Below are 16,558 nucleotides of genomic sequence, written 5' to 3'. Positions count from 1 at the left end.
CCTTAACCATTCCTTTCTTCAGTGATGCAGGGAGGGGGATGGTTTAGGAGAGAAAGGGAAACATGCTGTGATCATCTGACCTGTCCTTGTGTATTGCTTATTAATTAATGCCAACTTCTGTTTCAGCTCTGTGCACCCTCTAGTTCCATACTATATGTGTCACATATTCATTATACACCAAGGGGGCAGCCTTGGATATAAATAGGCATTTTGATACAAAGATATTTACCTCTGTCAAAGAAAGAGAACCATAAATCTAGGAGAGTGTGTGTGCACCAGCGAGCTGAGAGCGAGCGTTTAAAAGGAGCCAGGGCCATATAATGCACCAAGTGTCCATTTTAAGTTTGCATGTCCTATTCACCCCCTTTCTAAAAGGTGCTTGTTTACTCTTTAATTAAATCTGTTTATCTTAACATAAATATGTAGGAAAATGTTTTTGTTGTACTGTTTTTTTTTTTTAAAGCTACATTCTAGCTACCAGGAACCACTTCAATTTCCATGGGAATGGTTTTGAATTCTAGGCAGCCACCTTAAAGTTTAAGTTGGAAACCCCTAGGCCCCGAGGCTGATGCTCTCAGCCATTGGTTTGCTTCTTTAGAGATCTCCACCTTGGGAGCCTTCGGAGTGGTTCCACCTTGCCCTATCTGGGTCCCATAAGTCAGAATCTACTCGGCAGCACTGCATGCATTGATTTATTTACTTTCTAATCTCGAAGTCGAGGATCGTGTCAGTAGTGCTGGTTGAGCTGTTGTTTTGGATCTTTCTCATGGGTTGCCACATGGAAGACGGTGAAATTGTGTTGCTGAGCATCCGTCACTGTACTTGGTAGTGTACCATGGAGGGGTTGCCATCTTCCCCATGCCAGGTGCTTGCCCTGGATACTGCTTTTCTTCCTTGACACTTGTTTGGAGGTTCTAGCAGAGGAGCACAGCTACTCATATACCCTTGACTGAAGGACAGTCTTCCTTCTATCAGGGAAGGTTGTCCTCTTCGGGAGGGACACGCATGGAGTGGTGAGGGAGGAAGGGGACACCCATCTAACCAGCCAGCTCAGCTGAATAAACCTTGGCGATCAATGGGTGACAGATCACAGCCAGATCGCTATTTCATCCAATGTGTTTTTCTTTCTTATGGTAAATCTGAACTCACCAGGTATGACAATTCTGGTTTTTACAGATGATAACTCTCATAGCAAAATGATGAAATTGATATTCTATACTCTGGTTGAAAAACAACCAAGTCCCTTTGTCTTTTTACTCCATCATCGTATAATCAACAGCAAAAGCACCAGAAACCCTGGAGTTTTATTTTGATAGACAGCTTGAAGGCCCAATATTTTAGGGAATGGGGACTATCAAAGTGAAAAATGAAAAGTCAGAAAGAAAAAAGTTCTATAAAATCCTTAACCATCCCTCGGAAAGTGACTGTCACCCTCTCCTGCCTTTTAGAAGGGTACAGAGAAGGGCCCTGGTGGCGCAGTTCATTATTCTTTGCCTACTGCAAGGTTTAGCAGTTCAACTCCACCAGTTGCTCTGCAAGATGAGACTGTCTGCTCCCAAGATTTATAGCCTTGGAAACACTCAGGACCAGTACTAGTGTGTCCTGTAGGGTCACCAAGAGTCAGAATTGACTTGAAGGAAGTTTTTAAAAATGTCTAATGTGAGGGCAAAAGACAGTAGTTGAGCAAGAGAAATGACACAGTAGTAACATGGAAAGAGTTTTAAAAATCAAAATAGCCACATACACATTTTCTCTAGTGGCTTAGAGCTTACAGTGTAGAACCCCCGGGGAGCCTGAAAGGTAAGCAGAAAATTGGATAGAGTGTAAAAGGTCACAAAAATGGTCTGAACTCGGGGCCCAGGGAGACTAGGGGATGGATGATTTCACCAGCGAACTTTGTTGAGCTGAATCTTGAGGGATGAGTAGGATTTTTTAGATCAAAAGAGGGATTCTGATCTAAATCCCACCACAGTTTTTCAAAGAAATGGAAAAATTAATGACCAACTTTGGAAAGGAAAGAGATCAAGAATAAATAAGACACTATTTAAAAAAAGTAGGCCTTTCACTCCCAGACCTTAACTACTATCTATGTAGCCATTATAATAAAAACAGCTGGTAGAAAAATAGATGTGAAGATCAATGGATTAGAATTGAGAACCCAGAAATACAATAATGCAATACAATCAAGTACCTGTACACACTTATTTTTTGATAAAGAACCAAATCCTATTAGGTGGGCAAGAGACAGCTTTTTCAACCAATAGTGCTGGAAAAACTTGATCTTCACCTTCAGAAGAATGAAACAAGACCCACACCTCACACCATTCACATAAACAAATTCAAGATGGGTCAAAGACCTAAATATAAATCACACAGTCATTAAAGCCATCGATGAAAAGGTAAGTCCAAACTGTAGGACACTAATACAAGGCATACACAAAATACCGAACATAATGTAACCGAGCCACACTATAGATGAAATAAAGAAATGGGGCCTCCCAAAAATAAAATGTTTGTGCGCATCAAAAGATTTCATCAAAAGTAAACAGAGAACTCACAGATTGTGAAGAAAATATGTAGTAGTAATGCAGTAGATAAATGGCTAATCCCTAAATTTATAGAAAATTAATAACATTGTCACAAGAAAATACAAATAGTCTGATCAAAAGTGGACACAAACCATGAATAGGGCATTTACTAAAGACAGCATCTATGCGGCCAACAGCCATAGGAAGAAATGTGTTAGGTCATGAGCCATAAGAGAAATCCAAATTAAAAGCAATGAGATATCACTGCACACATTAAATAAAATAGTAATAGATGCTGGAGAGGATGTGGAGAGATAGGAACGCTTTTACATTGCTGATGGGACTGTAGAATTGTACAATCACTATGGAAAATGGTTTTGCATTTCCATAAGCAAATGCAAATCTAAGTACCTTATGATCCAGCAATCTGGGTATATACCCGAAAGAAATAAAAAATACAACATGAATAGACGTGTACATCTATGTTTTTTGCAACTATTTCCTTAATAGTAAAATCATGGAAACAATCCCAAGCCCCTGCTCTAGAGGAGTAGATAAGCAAACCGTGGGACAGCCATGCTTTATGCACTGATAGAACAGTGACAACGCTCTCAAGCACCACAAGGCATGGACAACACTGGAGCACATTATGCTTGGGAAACTCAGTCAATCTTACCAAGATAATTATTTAGTATCATCATTGTTAAAAGGAAAAACTAGGAAGAAACATGGTAACTTTGAGGCGGTCAGGGACAACAGGGGCAGGAGAGAGTGCAAAAAAAAAAAAAAAAAAAAAAAGGATTTAACAGGATGTTGTTGATTTAATTTTTGACATGGCTGTGTAATTATGTATCTATATACACACACAATGTTTTTCTTAAAAATAAAAAAATCCCTCCAGATTCCTTATTCCTCAAACCTAAATAGTGACTTGAATGGCTATTAAAAAAAAGTGGAAAAGTAAAAGTGAAATGGACTTGGGAACCAAAAGGGATGTAGGGGAGCGATAAAATAAATTTAAGGTTAAAAACAGCAACATTTTTTGAGTGACATTTCATTGTTAAAAAACTCTTTAGCATAAGTCATTTTGGTGCTGCTGCTGATGGTGCTGGTCATGAGAAAGGATGAGAACTGATGATGTGCTGTTAGAATGAAGCTGAAGTCTGGCTCATTCTTAGTGTGGTTCGTCTGCGTGAGGTAGATGTAGTATATCAAGTTGTAGGAGTCACTGTAACCTTTAGAACATCTAAAGAATTACCCAGCTAGTTAGTATGGTGTCACAGGGTCATTTGATTTAGATGGAATTGGTTTGCTTAATTCTCTCTGCACAGTATATATCTGTGAACTTCAACTCTGTTGCTCAGGTTCAGATTCAGAAGTCTCTTGGCAACGCTCTCCCAGCTGCAACTAACACACCTGCCTTCGCTAATTGGTATGTCCGGCTCTGGTACTAGAGCCTCTGGGGAGCTTGTGTTTGAATTCAGCTTCAGCGGGTTTAAACTGCAGCATCAACTTGAAGGCATTTGGGGGTCAGCCTATTACTTTAGAATAAAAAAGTAAATTACAAAGAGAGAAGAGAGAATGAAGCCTTGTGGATATACTTGTTGTTTGATGTCATTTAGTCAGCTTCAACCCACAAGGACCCTATACACAATAAGTGAAACAATTGCACGGTCCTATGCCATCCTCACAACGGTTCCTGTGCTGGAGCCCATGGATGCAGCCATTGTGTCAGTCCATCTCATTGAGGGCCTCCCTTTTTTTGCCACCCTTCTACTTTACTAGGTTTGAGGGATAAGGAATCTGGAGGGATTTTTTTTTTTTTTGGTTGTGGGGGAGAGGGGAGAAGATCAATTGTCTGTCATACTTGCCTCTTGCTGTGATGATGGGGGCTATTGTCACTGGTACTTCAAATGCCAGCAGGGTCACCAAAGTGATCAGGTTTCAACAGAGCTTCCAGACTTAAGAACAGACAACAAAGAAGGACTGGGCTTGCCACTTCAGAGGAAGAAGCCACTGAAAACTTTACAAAGGAAACAGAACATTGTCAGAGACACTTCCAGCAGATGGACTCCTCAGGTCCAAGGGCACTCGAAGTGTAACTGAAGAGGTGATGAGATGCTATCTAGAGAGGAGTCCACCATGGTAACAAGAGTCCGGTAAAACCAGTGGGAATGGAGCCTTTGGGATTGTCATTTGCTGACGGCACTCAAGGTAAAGAGAAACAGCTGCAAAAATCTTCTAATGATTAGAACTTGGAATGTGCAAAGTATGCATTGGGAATATTGGAAGTGGTAAAAAAATGAAAGGAAGCGCATGAAAGTTGATATGGTAGTATGTTAGTTACATAATCTGCCATCAGTTTAAGACTTAGTAATGAAGGGGTGGAGGTTAGCCTGTCAATCAGATTGCAGCTTGACCTCATTTGGAGGCCTTAAAGAGATAAATAGCTTGCTGGAGGTGGGACACATGCTCACTTGCTGTGAGACATTCCTATTGAGAAGACACATGGAGCTAGCTACACTAGAGCCCTGGAGCTGAAGGAGCCATGTGGAGACCCCTGCCAGCCCCGAGATGCTTCCATTGCCACTGGATCCACAAGATTTCCCCACCCAATGGCCTGTGATCTTCTTGCATTTGGCATCATTGCATGTGCTGCGTAAATCTGAAGAGGAATTTTTAGATTGGTATTGGACACAGGGGCTAATATTGGACTTATGGACTTGATCCGGACAGGGCTGGGATGTTTTCTTAATGTACAATTACTCTTTGATGTAAAACTCTCTGTGTGTATGAATTTGTTTCTCTAACCAACCAAGACTAACACACCTAGGCATTAGTAAGCAGCAATGGATTGGTATTGGCCATTTGAATCAGAAAATCATATGATTTACTGTGCCAAGTATAACACAATCAAGAAGGGTGCCGAGGCATTCACTGTCAGAAAGGATCTTGCTATAAATCCACCAGGAAATCCGATGCTATCTGGGTTCAGGTCATATCTATCTGCCTTCAAGGAAATCCAATCAGTACAATTAGTAGTCAATTTTATGTACCAACCACAAAAGCTAGTGATGAAGAAATTGAAGAATTCTACCATTTCAGTCAGAAATAAATCAAACGTGCAGTCAAGATGCATTAATAGTTATTGGTGATTGGAATGAAAAAGTTGGATTCAAAGCGGAAGGAACAGTAGTTGGAAAATACAGACTTGGTGATTGAAATGAAGTTGGAGATCGGATGATAGAATTTTGTAAAACCAATAACTTCTTCATAGCAAGTACATTTTTCCAACAACACAAAAGGTGACTGTATACACGGACATCCTCATGGAATGCACAGAAATCAAATTGACTACATACATCTAAGGGAAGACATGCTGGAAGAAGCTCAATATCAGCAGCTAAAACCAGAGCAGAGGCCAACGGTAGAACAGAGAATCAATTGCTCATAAATGTGAGTTCAGAATAAAGGTGAGGAAAATTAAAAACGAGTCCATAGGAATCAAAATGCGATCTTGAGTCTATCCCACCTGAATTTCGAGAACATCTCAAGAACCGATTTGCTGCAATTAACACTTAATGACAGAAAGCTTGATGAGCAAAAGGTAAGAAAGAAAAGAATACTTTGTTCTACTAAACTGGCATTTCATGGTGCTCACCTTCCCGACACAATCGCTGAAGACAAAGCAGATGTACACTGGTACAGATAGGAATTGGAAACACAGGGAATCCAGGATGGATGATCCCTTCAGGACTAGTGGTGAGAGTGGCGATACCGGGAGGGTGGAGGGAGAGTGGGGTGGAAAGGGGAAACGGATTACAAAGATCTACATATGACCTACTCCCTGGGCGATGGACAACAGAAAAGTGGGTGAAAGGAGACGTCGGATAGTGTAAGACATGACAAAATAATTTATAAATTATCAAGGGTTCCTGAGGGAGGGGAGAGTGGGGAGGGAGGGGGAAAAACGAGGAGCTGATACCAAGGGCTCAAGTAGAAAGCAAATGTTTTGAGAATGATGAGGGCAATGAATATACAAATGTGCTTTACACAATTGTTGTATGTATGGATTGTGAGAAGAGTTGTAGAGCCCCTAATAAAAATGATTTTAAAAAAAGCAGTAGATTGAGATCAAGAGATGTATTTATTGCATTAGGTGTGTCTGCTGCACAAGACCTCTTTGGAATATTGAAGAGCAAGGATGTTACGTGTAGGACTAAGGTACTCCTGTCCTAAGTCATGGTATTCTGTTGGACATTGAATAAGGACAACCATTGAAAGATAGATCCATTTGAATTGTGCTGGAGAATCATATTGACTGCTAAGAGGACAGTCCAATTTGTATGGGAAGAAGTAATGCCAAACGGCTCCTTAGAGGCAAGGATGGCAAGACTTTGTCTTACGTATTTTGGACATATTGTAAGGAGAGCCCTGTCCATGGAGAAGGACATCATGTTTGCTAACATGGAGGGGCAGTGAAAAAGAGGAAAGTCCTCAACCATGTGGATTGACTCGCAATATTCATGTATAATCTAGACGCCTTTTGGTTCAACTAATAAGCTAAGAATAGAAAATTTTGCTCTTCTAACCTTTTTCAAACTTTGTGGCATTATAAATTAAAGATAGAGAAATGAAATTAGTAGGATCTGGAATCATGGCTACTTTGATACACAATTTCACCAGGATAGTTTATTGTAGACACAGTGTGCCTTTTTTCTTTTTTAAAAGAAAACTCTAGTCTGGGGGTGGTGGTGGTTGAGTGGTGTGTGTGTGTGTGTGTGTGTGTGTGATCCACTGGGTTCACATGACACTTTATACAGTGCCTTCCTTTTTAATGCTTACCAAATGAAATTGTTATAATTGTGTATATGTTTTCTTCTTCTGCAAACCCGAGTTACTGAGTCATTTGTGGTATTATTCATTGTCAGTCTTACCCCCTGTTCACCCCAAAAGCCCAGATCCACTGCCAGAGAGTTCATTCTGACTGATTGGAATATTTTACCCTTCCAATTGGAAGGGAGAGGGAGCAGGGTGGCTGTTGTGACAATAGAGAGCTAAGAATATTTCACATATACAGTACAACTTCTTCCAAAGACCTTTCAATATAGGTATGACAATTCCTTATAATTGCTATGTTTGAGTCTGTTGTTGTAGCCACTGTAACAATCCATTTTAATTCAGGATCTTTGGTTTCACATTGGTTGTTATCCGCAAGCAGTTTGAATCCCTCACCAGGGAGAAAGACAAGGCTTTCTATTTCCAGAAAGAGTCAGTCTTGGAAACCCCCAGGGGAAGTTCTGTTCTGAAGCCACAGTGAATTGACTCAATGGCAGTAAGTGTCCCCCCTGCCCCCCATATTCCTCTTTACCGAGTGTGGTATTCTTTTCCAGGGACTGGACTTCTCCTGAAAACATGTCCTGAATATTTGAGATGATGCCTTGTATCTAAAGCACATTCTAGCTGTTTGCTTATTAATATATCCCGCTAACACCATAATTGAAATGTATCAGTTCTTCGGTCTTATTCATTGTCTAACTTTGCCATGCCTATGATGCAACTGAAAATACCATGACTTGGGCAGGTGCCCCTTGGTCCTCAAAGTCAACCTTTGCTCTTTATAATTTTGGAATGAAGTAAAACTACCCCCATAGCTTTCCAAACAGACAGTTAATCTTTCTCCCAAAGAGTGGCTGGTAGGCTTAAACTGCCCACCTTTTGGTTTGCAGCTGAGCACTTTAACCATTGCACCACCAGGGAGTCTTGGTCCCAAAGTTAATTGAAGCACAAAGGTGAGTGGCATTTACTAGAAGAGTCGTCGTCCAGTTCATGAGGCACTTCCTTAGTGGGTCATGGACTTGTTGATACCCCTGTTCACATCGTCCCCTGCTGCTGCCCAGTTAATTTCTGTTCAGTGTTTCCTCTGTGGTGGTAGATCTCTTGGGGTTGCACTTATTAGTAAAAGTGTGGAAACCAAATGGAAAAACAAAAAAAGCAAATCCTCAAACTCAACTTGATATTTTGGAAATTACAATCTTGTAAGCGCATAGACTAACCGGTGGTGACTGCCTACTAAATTGTATGCGTGGGAGTGCCCGTTTTGGAACTTGATTTTTGTATTGAGCTATAGTACGTGCCTTTATGTATAAATGTTTCATAAACTCTCCCCAGGAGGAATTTTTTTTTCTTAATGGACTTGAGTAGTCTCTGCTTTTACACAATGCTTCAAGCAGCTTTCTGTAAATCAGTTCAAGTCTACAGCTGTTGTGTGAAAAATTTCCTCCAGTTACTGTGATTCTCCAGAGATACTCAGAAACACCCCTTAATTAGCATATTTAATCATACCTTGTAAAAGTCAGTCAAATAAGGCTGATGGAATAACTGAAATATTGGTGGGGCAGTCAGAGTTCTTGGCTCTTACATTTAAATCCTAGGAAACCCAAGCCTAACAGTACTTGACAGACAATTTTAGGGCATACGCATGGTTTTCTGATCCCAGATTCTCTTTTGCCATGTGAGCTCCTGACTGTTCATGTCCAGTGGAAATAAGCGGGGTAAGTAATATTAGACCACCACAAGGACCCCATGTCTGGTGATCTGTAGAGTAATGGCTACTTTCTAGGGGCTTATGGGGATTAGGCACCTTACTACTTGCTCAGTTGAACATTTCTTTGCCTTTCCTCTTCCTGAGTGACCCCAAACCCTGTCCCAACCTCTCCCTGCCCTTATGTATGATCTGATACGGTAAGAAAATTTTGGGTTAATTTGTTGGAAATTCTGTGATTCAACATGATAAAATTTTTTGGGGGGTGGGGAGAGAACATCCAAATAATATTTGATCAGTATTTTGTTGACTTTAAGGTCAGAAAATTACTGTAGACCCAGCTTTGCCATTTAGGTACTTTGTCTGACCTAGTGGAAAGTCATTAAGCTTTGTGAATTTCTCATTTCTATATTTTTGAACTGAGAATTGTCATACCTATATTGGAAGGTCTTTGGGAGAAGTTGTACTATATATGTGAAATATTCTTAGCTCTGTATTGTCACAATAGCCACCCTGCTCCCTCTCCCTTCCAATTGGAAGGGTGAAATATTCCAATCAGTCTCTTTGCCAGTATAGATTTACTGATTTGCCCATCTCCTTTCCAGTTTGGCCCAGACTGACTTTTCTCAGCCCCCCCCTCCCCCCCAACTCTTGCTTGCCCTGTGGACAGTGACATTGTTGATTGGTATCGTTTCCTTTTGGACAAGGAGTACTTCCTGTATTCTTGTCACCTGACATTTGCTATAGACAGTCAAGCATTTTCTTCCTGTCTTGAACTTAAGTAACCAAAAGGAACGCTGGTTAATACAGCTATGCCATATTCCAAAATGTTCCTGGGTTTTGAGATGACAAATACAATTCTTTCTACTTTTTAGTCTCATTCGGAGTTCAGAAATGTTCACTCTCCATCCATCTATAATATTCTTTGGATGTCTAAGTTTAAATATATATAATATATGGTTATTATGTATAGCAAACTGGAAGTATGTATTGGAGTTCTGTCCAACTGTTAATAAGATTCTTGTTGAATTTATGCCTTAACATGAACCTGCTTCTTAACTTTTCCCAAGTAACATAGAAATATTGGGTTTTGATAGCACTGAAAGGTATTCTTAATTGCCTCTGTTGTATACTTGAAGGGATTACATAGACTATCTTGTTTAAATGTAATCTTAGCTTAAAGTGTGTATTGTCATAATTGATACATTTATGTAATACAACATTCAGCCCTTTCCAATAGAAACATTACAGGTAAGGGAAACGACTAAGAAGGCCTCACTGATCTGGATGTCAGAACTCACAGTGTGAGATTAGTCACTGACGCTGGGAAAAGGTCTCATCTTTTCTAGACTGTGGTGGTAGGGGGTTGGGAGGCTTCTGTGATTGGACTGTGGGAAAATGCAGTGTAGTACTTCTGTTTTAGCAATGTGTGTGTGTATCATTTTAGTAGTAACTGCAGAATGTATGTATGCATCTGTATTGGATTTATGCCATGATTTCAAGAGCAGAGAATCCCTGTATATAGTAGCCACAATTGCTTTCTTCTCAGTTGTATAGATGATCATCTTTAATTGTAAGGAGTCAGAATTTAGGAGCCCAGTGTTAATAGGGCATTCTTTCGTTGAAAGTACTGTGAGTCTTTGCTTTATTAATTATTATTTTCCCCTTTATCCTGTCCATATACCCTTTAAGCCAGATAGGTTGCGATGAAAGATGGAAACATGTAAGGGCTACAGTTCCTGTGTCTGAGAATTGCTCTGTTCCTGGACCTGACATTTGCTGCAGCCCCTCCTATCCGCATTCTTGGTGAGGGGCTGAAAGTGGTCTACTTTGAATGTGGATATGCTAGAAATTTATCCTTCTTTTGTACCCTAAGAGGAGTAGTTTACCCAAGTGGATAAACTATCCTTATAGATACTGAGTTTGGCTGTGTATCTGCCAGTGAGAAACAGACGGCATGTCTTGCAAATAAAACAAATGCTGTTTGTAATTTACAACATTTTTCATATTTGTTTAAAATAAAAGATTAAGGACAGCAAATGGGAAATGCATATAAAAGGGTTTTTCAGAGTTATCTGTGCCCAGGAATTGTTATTTTTGCATATGCTGAAAGTATTATTTTTTTGGCAGACATGCTCATTTTATTTTTCATGATTGAACAATTTTCTTTATCTTACTAAGACTTGAGATATATTTTGCTATACCACTTTGATTGCTGTTGTACAGTAGTAATCCCTCATTCATTCTATGAACATTATGTGATCTTTTAGGTGTGATGCAGTTAAATGTTTCAGTGGTTGTCTGCAGTAACAACTAGGCAAAGAAAAACAAACAAACCCAAAATACTAGGAAAAGAAAAATCTGTCAAATCTATTCCTTCAAGCAAACAACAAAACAGAAGATGATAAACCGTTTCCATTTGAAATGATTATACCCTCATGTTTGGATGAACACCATCACCACGGTTTTGAATTTCAGCCATGATTTTGTATTAGCAATTTGGATAATCACCTCAGGATTCTACTTGCGTTATGAAAACCAAGAGTTTCTTGGCTTGTGTAGAAGAGTCATGCTGGAAGTCCAAAGGTGGAGGCTCCTGGAGGCTGCACAGCCATCGGTGCACATTGTCGCTTGCTTTTCTGTGCAGTCAGGAGAAAGTCCCACATTTCTCTTAAGTACAGATCAGCATGAACTTAATACTTAAAGAAAACTTCCCTGCTCCATTGGCAGACACTCACATACTTCATACTTCTTTAGCCCTCCAAGAACAGGGATGGTTCTAACCACAGCACAGACATCAAAATCAGGAAATTTACTCTTGGTAAAATACTTCTATTCAACTTTTGTTAGTTGATACAAAAATATTTTTAATAGGAGCACTTTTTCTCCTACCCAAAACAGACCCTTGTCCAGAATAACTATTACATTTAATTTTTTTCCTTCAGTTTCCTTTAATCTGGAATCTTTACAGACTTTTTCTCTTTGATATTGAGTCACTATTAATCTAAGTTTTTTACAGTTATCTTTTTCATTTTAAGCATGCCATGATATAAAGACACCAACTCTGTCTATCATAAACAGCTCAACTTTTTTTTAGATTATTGAAATTATAGGTAAAAATCAAATTTTGTTGGTATTTCATGGTCATCATAAAGATCATGTCATAATCTAGAGCCTCTTCATAATGATGGTGTGATTTTGAGATATATACTCAAACATGTTTTGCTATATAATTTTAAGTTTGATGTAGCATCTTGTGATTTTTTGGTAATTTTGTCTCCTCAGTAGAATTGTGCCACCTAGTGGGGGTTTATCGTTTTGTAAGTCTATGTCTTTCCAATAGAGTTGAAAGAAGCCCAGGTGGTATAGTGGGGGTAAGAGTTGGGCTGCTAACTGAAAGTCAGCAGTTTGAAATTACAGCCTGCCTCTTAGGAGAAAGATGAGGCTTTCTACTCCTATAAAGATTTACAGCAGGGGTCCTCAAACTACGGCCCGTGGGCCACATGTGGCCCGCCGAGGACATTTATCCAGCCCGCTGGGTGTTTTTGCCCCGTTTTGTATCTTACTTCAAAATAAGATATGTGCAGTGTGCATAGGAATTTCTTCATAGTGTTTTTTTTAAACTATAGTCCGGCCCTCCAACAGGTCTGAGGGACAGTGAACTGGCCCCGTTTAAAAAGTTTGAGGACCCCTGATTTACAGCCTCACAAACACGAAGGGATGATTTTACTTTGTCCTTATAGGGTCAGGGTTCTTGTGAGTCTGAATCAACAGTTGTAATAACATTGTAACGGGAGAGAAAAATAGAAGGCCTAACCTTCATGAGTTGGCCCAGAATTCTTTAGAACAACGAATTTTCTTCCTGTAAGCGAAAGTTTTGGTATGTTAAATTATTAGTTAAACGAAAGTGTGAAAAATAAGGAGCTGATATCAAGGGCTCAAGTAGAAAGTAAATGTTTTGAGAATGATGATGGCAGCAAATGTACAAATGTGCTTGACACGATGGATGGATGGATTGTGATAAGAGTTGTACGAGCCCCCAATAAAATGATTTTTAAAAATGAAAGTGTGGTAAATTCTTGAAATTATGACCTGCGTATTAAATGGAGCCTGGCGGCACAGTGGTTACATGTTGAGCTGTGATCCACAAAGTCAGCAGTTTGAAGCCACGAGCTGCTCCAAGAGAGAAAGGTGGGGCTTTCCACTCCTGTGTAAACAGTTTCAGCCTGGGAAATTCAATGGAGGGGGGCAGGCACTTCTATCCTATAGGGTTGCTATGAGTCAGCATCAACACAATGACATCGAGTTTGGTATGGTTTTTGAGTATGAATACTTGTTTTTAACAACAACAGTAGCATATTTATCTTCTTTATCAGTGAAACTTTAACCAAAGCAAATTACATTTATTAGTAATTCATAAAATGATTGTCACGCTATGGATTTTGCAAGTGTTTACTTCTGGGAAACTTATTTGTCTGCACATAGTTTGTAAGCAGTGTATTGGGGAGCTTCATAGGGTATTTGACATGCCTGAGTTTATTTTGAAGCAGCAGCAGAAAAAAATATTGGCTGACAAATACTGAAGAAGTAGTCCCTAGGGGAAAAAATATACTGCTTTGCAAATACCCTGAATGATTTTAAACTCGTACCACCTCCAAACAGCTTTCCAAGTTACCAGGTCAGCTTTAACTTGGGCTTACCTGGATAGAAGTAAACGTTAGGCTTCTTTGGGAGACATTCTTATCTTTGACCGAATAGTTGAACTGGAGTTTGAATTCTGAGTGTCTCCTCAGAGTGCTTATGTATGCTCCAGACAATTGAGCCTTCCCTAACTAACCGTTTAACAGTTAGTAGCTCTGCATTACAAGAAGCAGTCATTCAATCACATGGCACCTTTCTACAGCCACTGATGTTTTATCCATTTTCCTTTCTTAGTTGCTGATGTACAGTCAAGATGAGTGGGTTAGGAGAAAGCTCCTTGGACCCTCTGGCCACGGATTCCCGGAAACGCAAACTGCCATGTGATAACCCAGGACAAGGGTAGGTGCTTTATTTCCCAATGCCTCAGACCCCACCTTGTGTTTAAAGGTAAAATTCTAAATTCCTGTTACTGACATTTTATGGTTAGATGTTTAGATTTTGCTCAATGTGATTCGTACAGTGGAACAGTATGAGTTAGACCCCATATAATGTAATAGAAGCTTTACCGCAGATTCTGACAGACGTGAGAACATTAGACAAGTCTTCGGTAATGTAAGAAATGTCTGTTAATGGGGGCGGCAAGAGTTTGGGATCAGGAGTGAATGACCAGGGTTCAATATATGTAAGGGTCTTTGCTATCCACTAATGACATGGATAGGCTGACATTTAAAATATATCAGCATTCTTTTCCCTAATGAAATTAGAGGTTAAAAATACAAACACACACCATGAGACAATATTCCTCTGTAGCTCTCTTAGTATTATTAATGCCAAGGTCAGTGACATTTGAATTTTTAAGTGATAGTTGAAGAATTAAGCACAAATCTACAATGAATAAAACCTCATTAATAATAAGTAGGTACCACACTTTTCCACTATTATTTGTTACTTGTTTTATTAACTCTGCAAAGGAAACCCTGATCACTCCTCTAATTTCCAGTTGAAGAAATCCAGGCTAACCCTTTCCCAGACTGCCTAGCTGAAAGACAGATGGAATTGAAGGGAGGTATACATGGATTTCCATGGCTTTGTACTTCTCAAAGATAGTGTGTTCATTAATGATTTGTACGGGCTGAATGTAGTTTGTTACCACATACAGTTTATGGTTATGTATAGGAGGCAATTCTGCCTACAGCTTTTGTGGTGATGGGCATGCCCATAGCCATTTCTCCTTTTTCTTTCTCAGTCTTACCTGCAGTGGTGAAAAGTGGAGAAGGGAGCAGGAGAGTAAATATATTGAAGAATTGGCTGAACTGATATCTGCTAACCTGAGTGACATCGATAATTTCAATGTCAAACCAGATAAATGTGCCATTTTGAAGGAAACTGTAAGACAGATACGTCAAATAAAAGAGCAAGGTAATACAAAGTGAGCTTCCTTCTAGAAGGAACTTGTTCCCCGAGTTTGCATGTCCCTTTCCTCCGGTGGTGGAGTGGTTGAAAGTTGGCGGAGGTCCACAAGGCAGTTCAAAACCACCAGCAGCTCCGCTGGAGAAAGATGGGGCTTTCTACTCCCGTATACAGTTCATCTGGGAGACTCCTGTGGCCGCTCTACCCTGTCCTGCGGGGTCACTGTAAGTTGGCACTGACTCGCCGGCCGCACATTATTCTGTGGGGACTGCTCACTGTGGTCGGTGTCTGCGGGAAAGGATGAGTGGGTTGGCTGGCGTGGCTCTTTAGGGACCTGTGAACAGAGACGTGGAAAGGCCTCCACTGTAGCCCACTCCATCAATTGTTCGCCCCTTTGTTGAAAGCCACGTGCACCTCTTGTGTCGTAAGAAAGAAATTAATAGCGCTATTGCCTTTCTGGGCTACTGTGAACTTTAAGCTAAAAACGATAGCATCGTTTTTTCAGGAAAGCTGTGTGCATGCATGTGCGTGCGTGTCTTTCCTGAGGAGGATTTAATCTATGAGGGGGGCTTCCAAGAGCTCATGATTGTTTCTTAGTTCCATTTTCTCACATACTTCTTGAAGCCCCCCAGTATAATGGATCTGCTCGCTGTTTGTAATACTACCTTCTTTTCAGGAAAAGCTATTTCCAATGATGATGATGTTCAGAAAGCTGATGTATCTTCCACAGGACAAGGGGTTATTGATAAAGACTCTTTAGGACCACTTTTACTTCAGGCAAGTGTAAAGATTTTAGATATCCAGTAAAGCTGTGCTGCATTTTGGTTATGTTATCAAGTGATTTAGATACATTTTAAAATGATGAGATTTGTTTGGAAATGAAAGCGTAAGTAGAAAGTTTCTGTGAGACAGAACTCAGTAAAATTTCCTCACATTTTCAATGTAATTTGAGGCTCCCCATATCTTATCGAAAATATAGTTGGAAATATGGTAAAATATAAAGAAGAGGTGAATGGTAACTCCTGATTCCATCTGTCACTCGGCCTTTTGCTGCATTTTTGTTGTGATTGCTCATAAGACACACCACAGCACTGGCTTTGTGAGGAACTCAGTTTCTAAAAATGTACCTCTTTTGAAAGTAGTTGCCTTGAAATAGGTTGAATTGGATCAACTTGTTGCACTTATAGAATGTTTCTATGAAGTTCGCTTATCAATACTTTTGTTTATTTTGTACCTAGTTTGTTCCAACTTGTTTGCTACCACTGTTTTTTAGTTTATCACCTTTTTCATCCTCTTAGTAAATCTCCACTAAGGAGTAGTGGCGTTCCTGTAGCTTGACTTGGCATCAAATGGAGAAATGAAAAGTTGTCAGATGATTCTTATTTTTAAAAGCTTCTTTGAAGATTGTAATTACTTTTGATTCTGTGTTAATCTT

General features: G+C 39.8%; 1 protein-coding gene across 9 annotated transcripts in view; it reads left to right on the top strand.

Annotated features, from left to right (window-relative positions):
• The window catches only part of NCOA3 (nuclear receptor coactivator 3), a 68,525-nt gene that overhangs the window by 28,060 nt on the left and 23,907 nt on the right, over positions 1-16,558 (top strand). For 7 of the 9 annotated variants that reach the window (XM_045295153.1, XM_045295151.1, XM_013008293.2 and 4 more), the window contains exons 2-4: positions 14,008-14,112; positions 14,960-15,132; positions 15,800-15,900. In XM_045295153.1, the coding sequence (XP_045151088.1) occupies positions 14,027-14,112; positions 14,960-15,132; positions 15,800-15,900 (360 nt within the window). In that variant the 5' untranslated portion in view covers positions 14,008-14,026. The remainder of the gene's footprint in view (positions 1-14,007; positions 14,113-14,959; positions 15,133-15,799; positions 15,901-16,558) is intronic. The other 2 variants (XM_045295155.1, XM_045295154.1) reach the window with 1 other exon arrangement.

Source organism: Echinops telfairi, unplaced genomic scaffold, assembly GCF_000313985.2.
Source record: "Echinops telfairi isolate 266 unplaced genomic scaffold, ASM31398v2 ScPeMD7_5592;HRSCAF=6446, whole genome shotgun sequence".
In the NCBI taxonomy this organism is placed as follows: Eukaryota; Metazoa; Chordata; class Mammalia; order Afrosoricida; family Tenrecidae; genus Echinops; species Echinops telfairi.
This window is presented reverse-complemented; position numbering and strand designations above follow the sequence as displayed.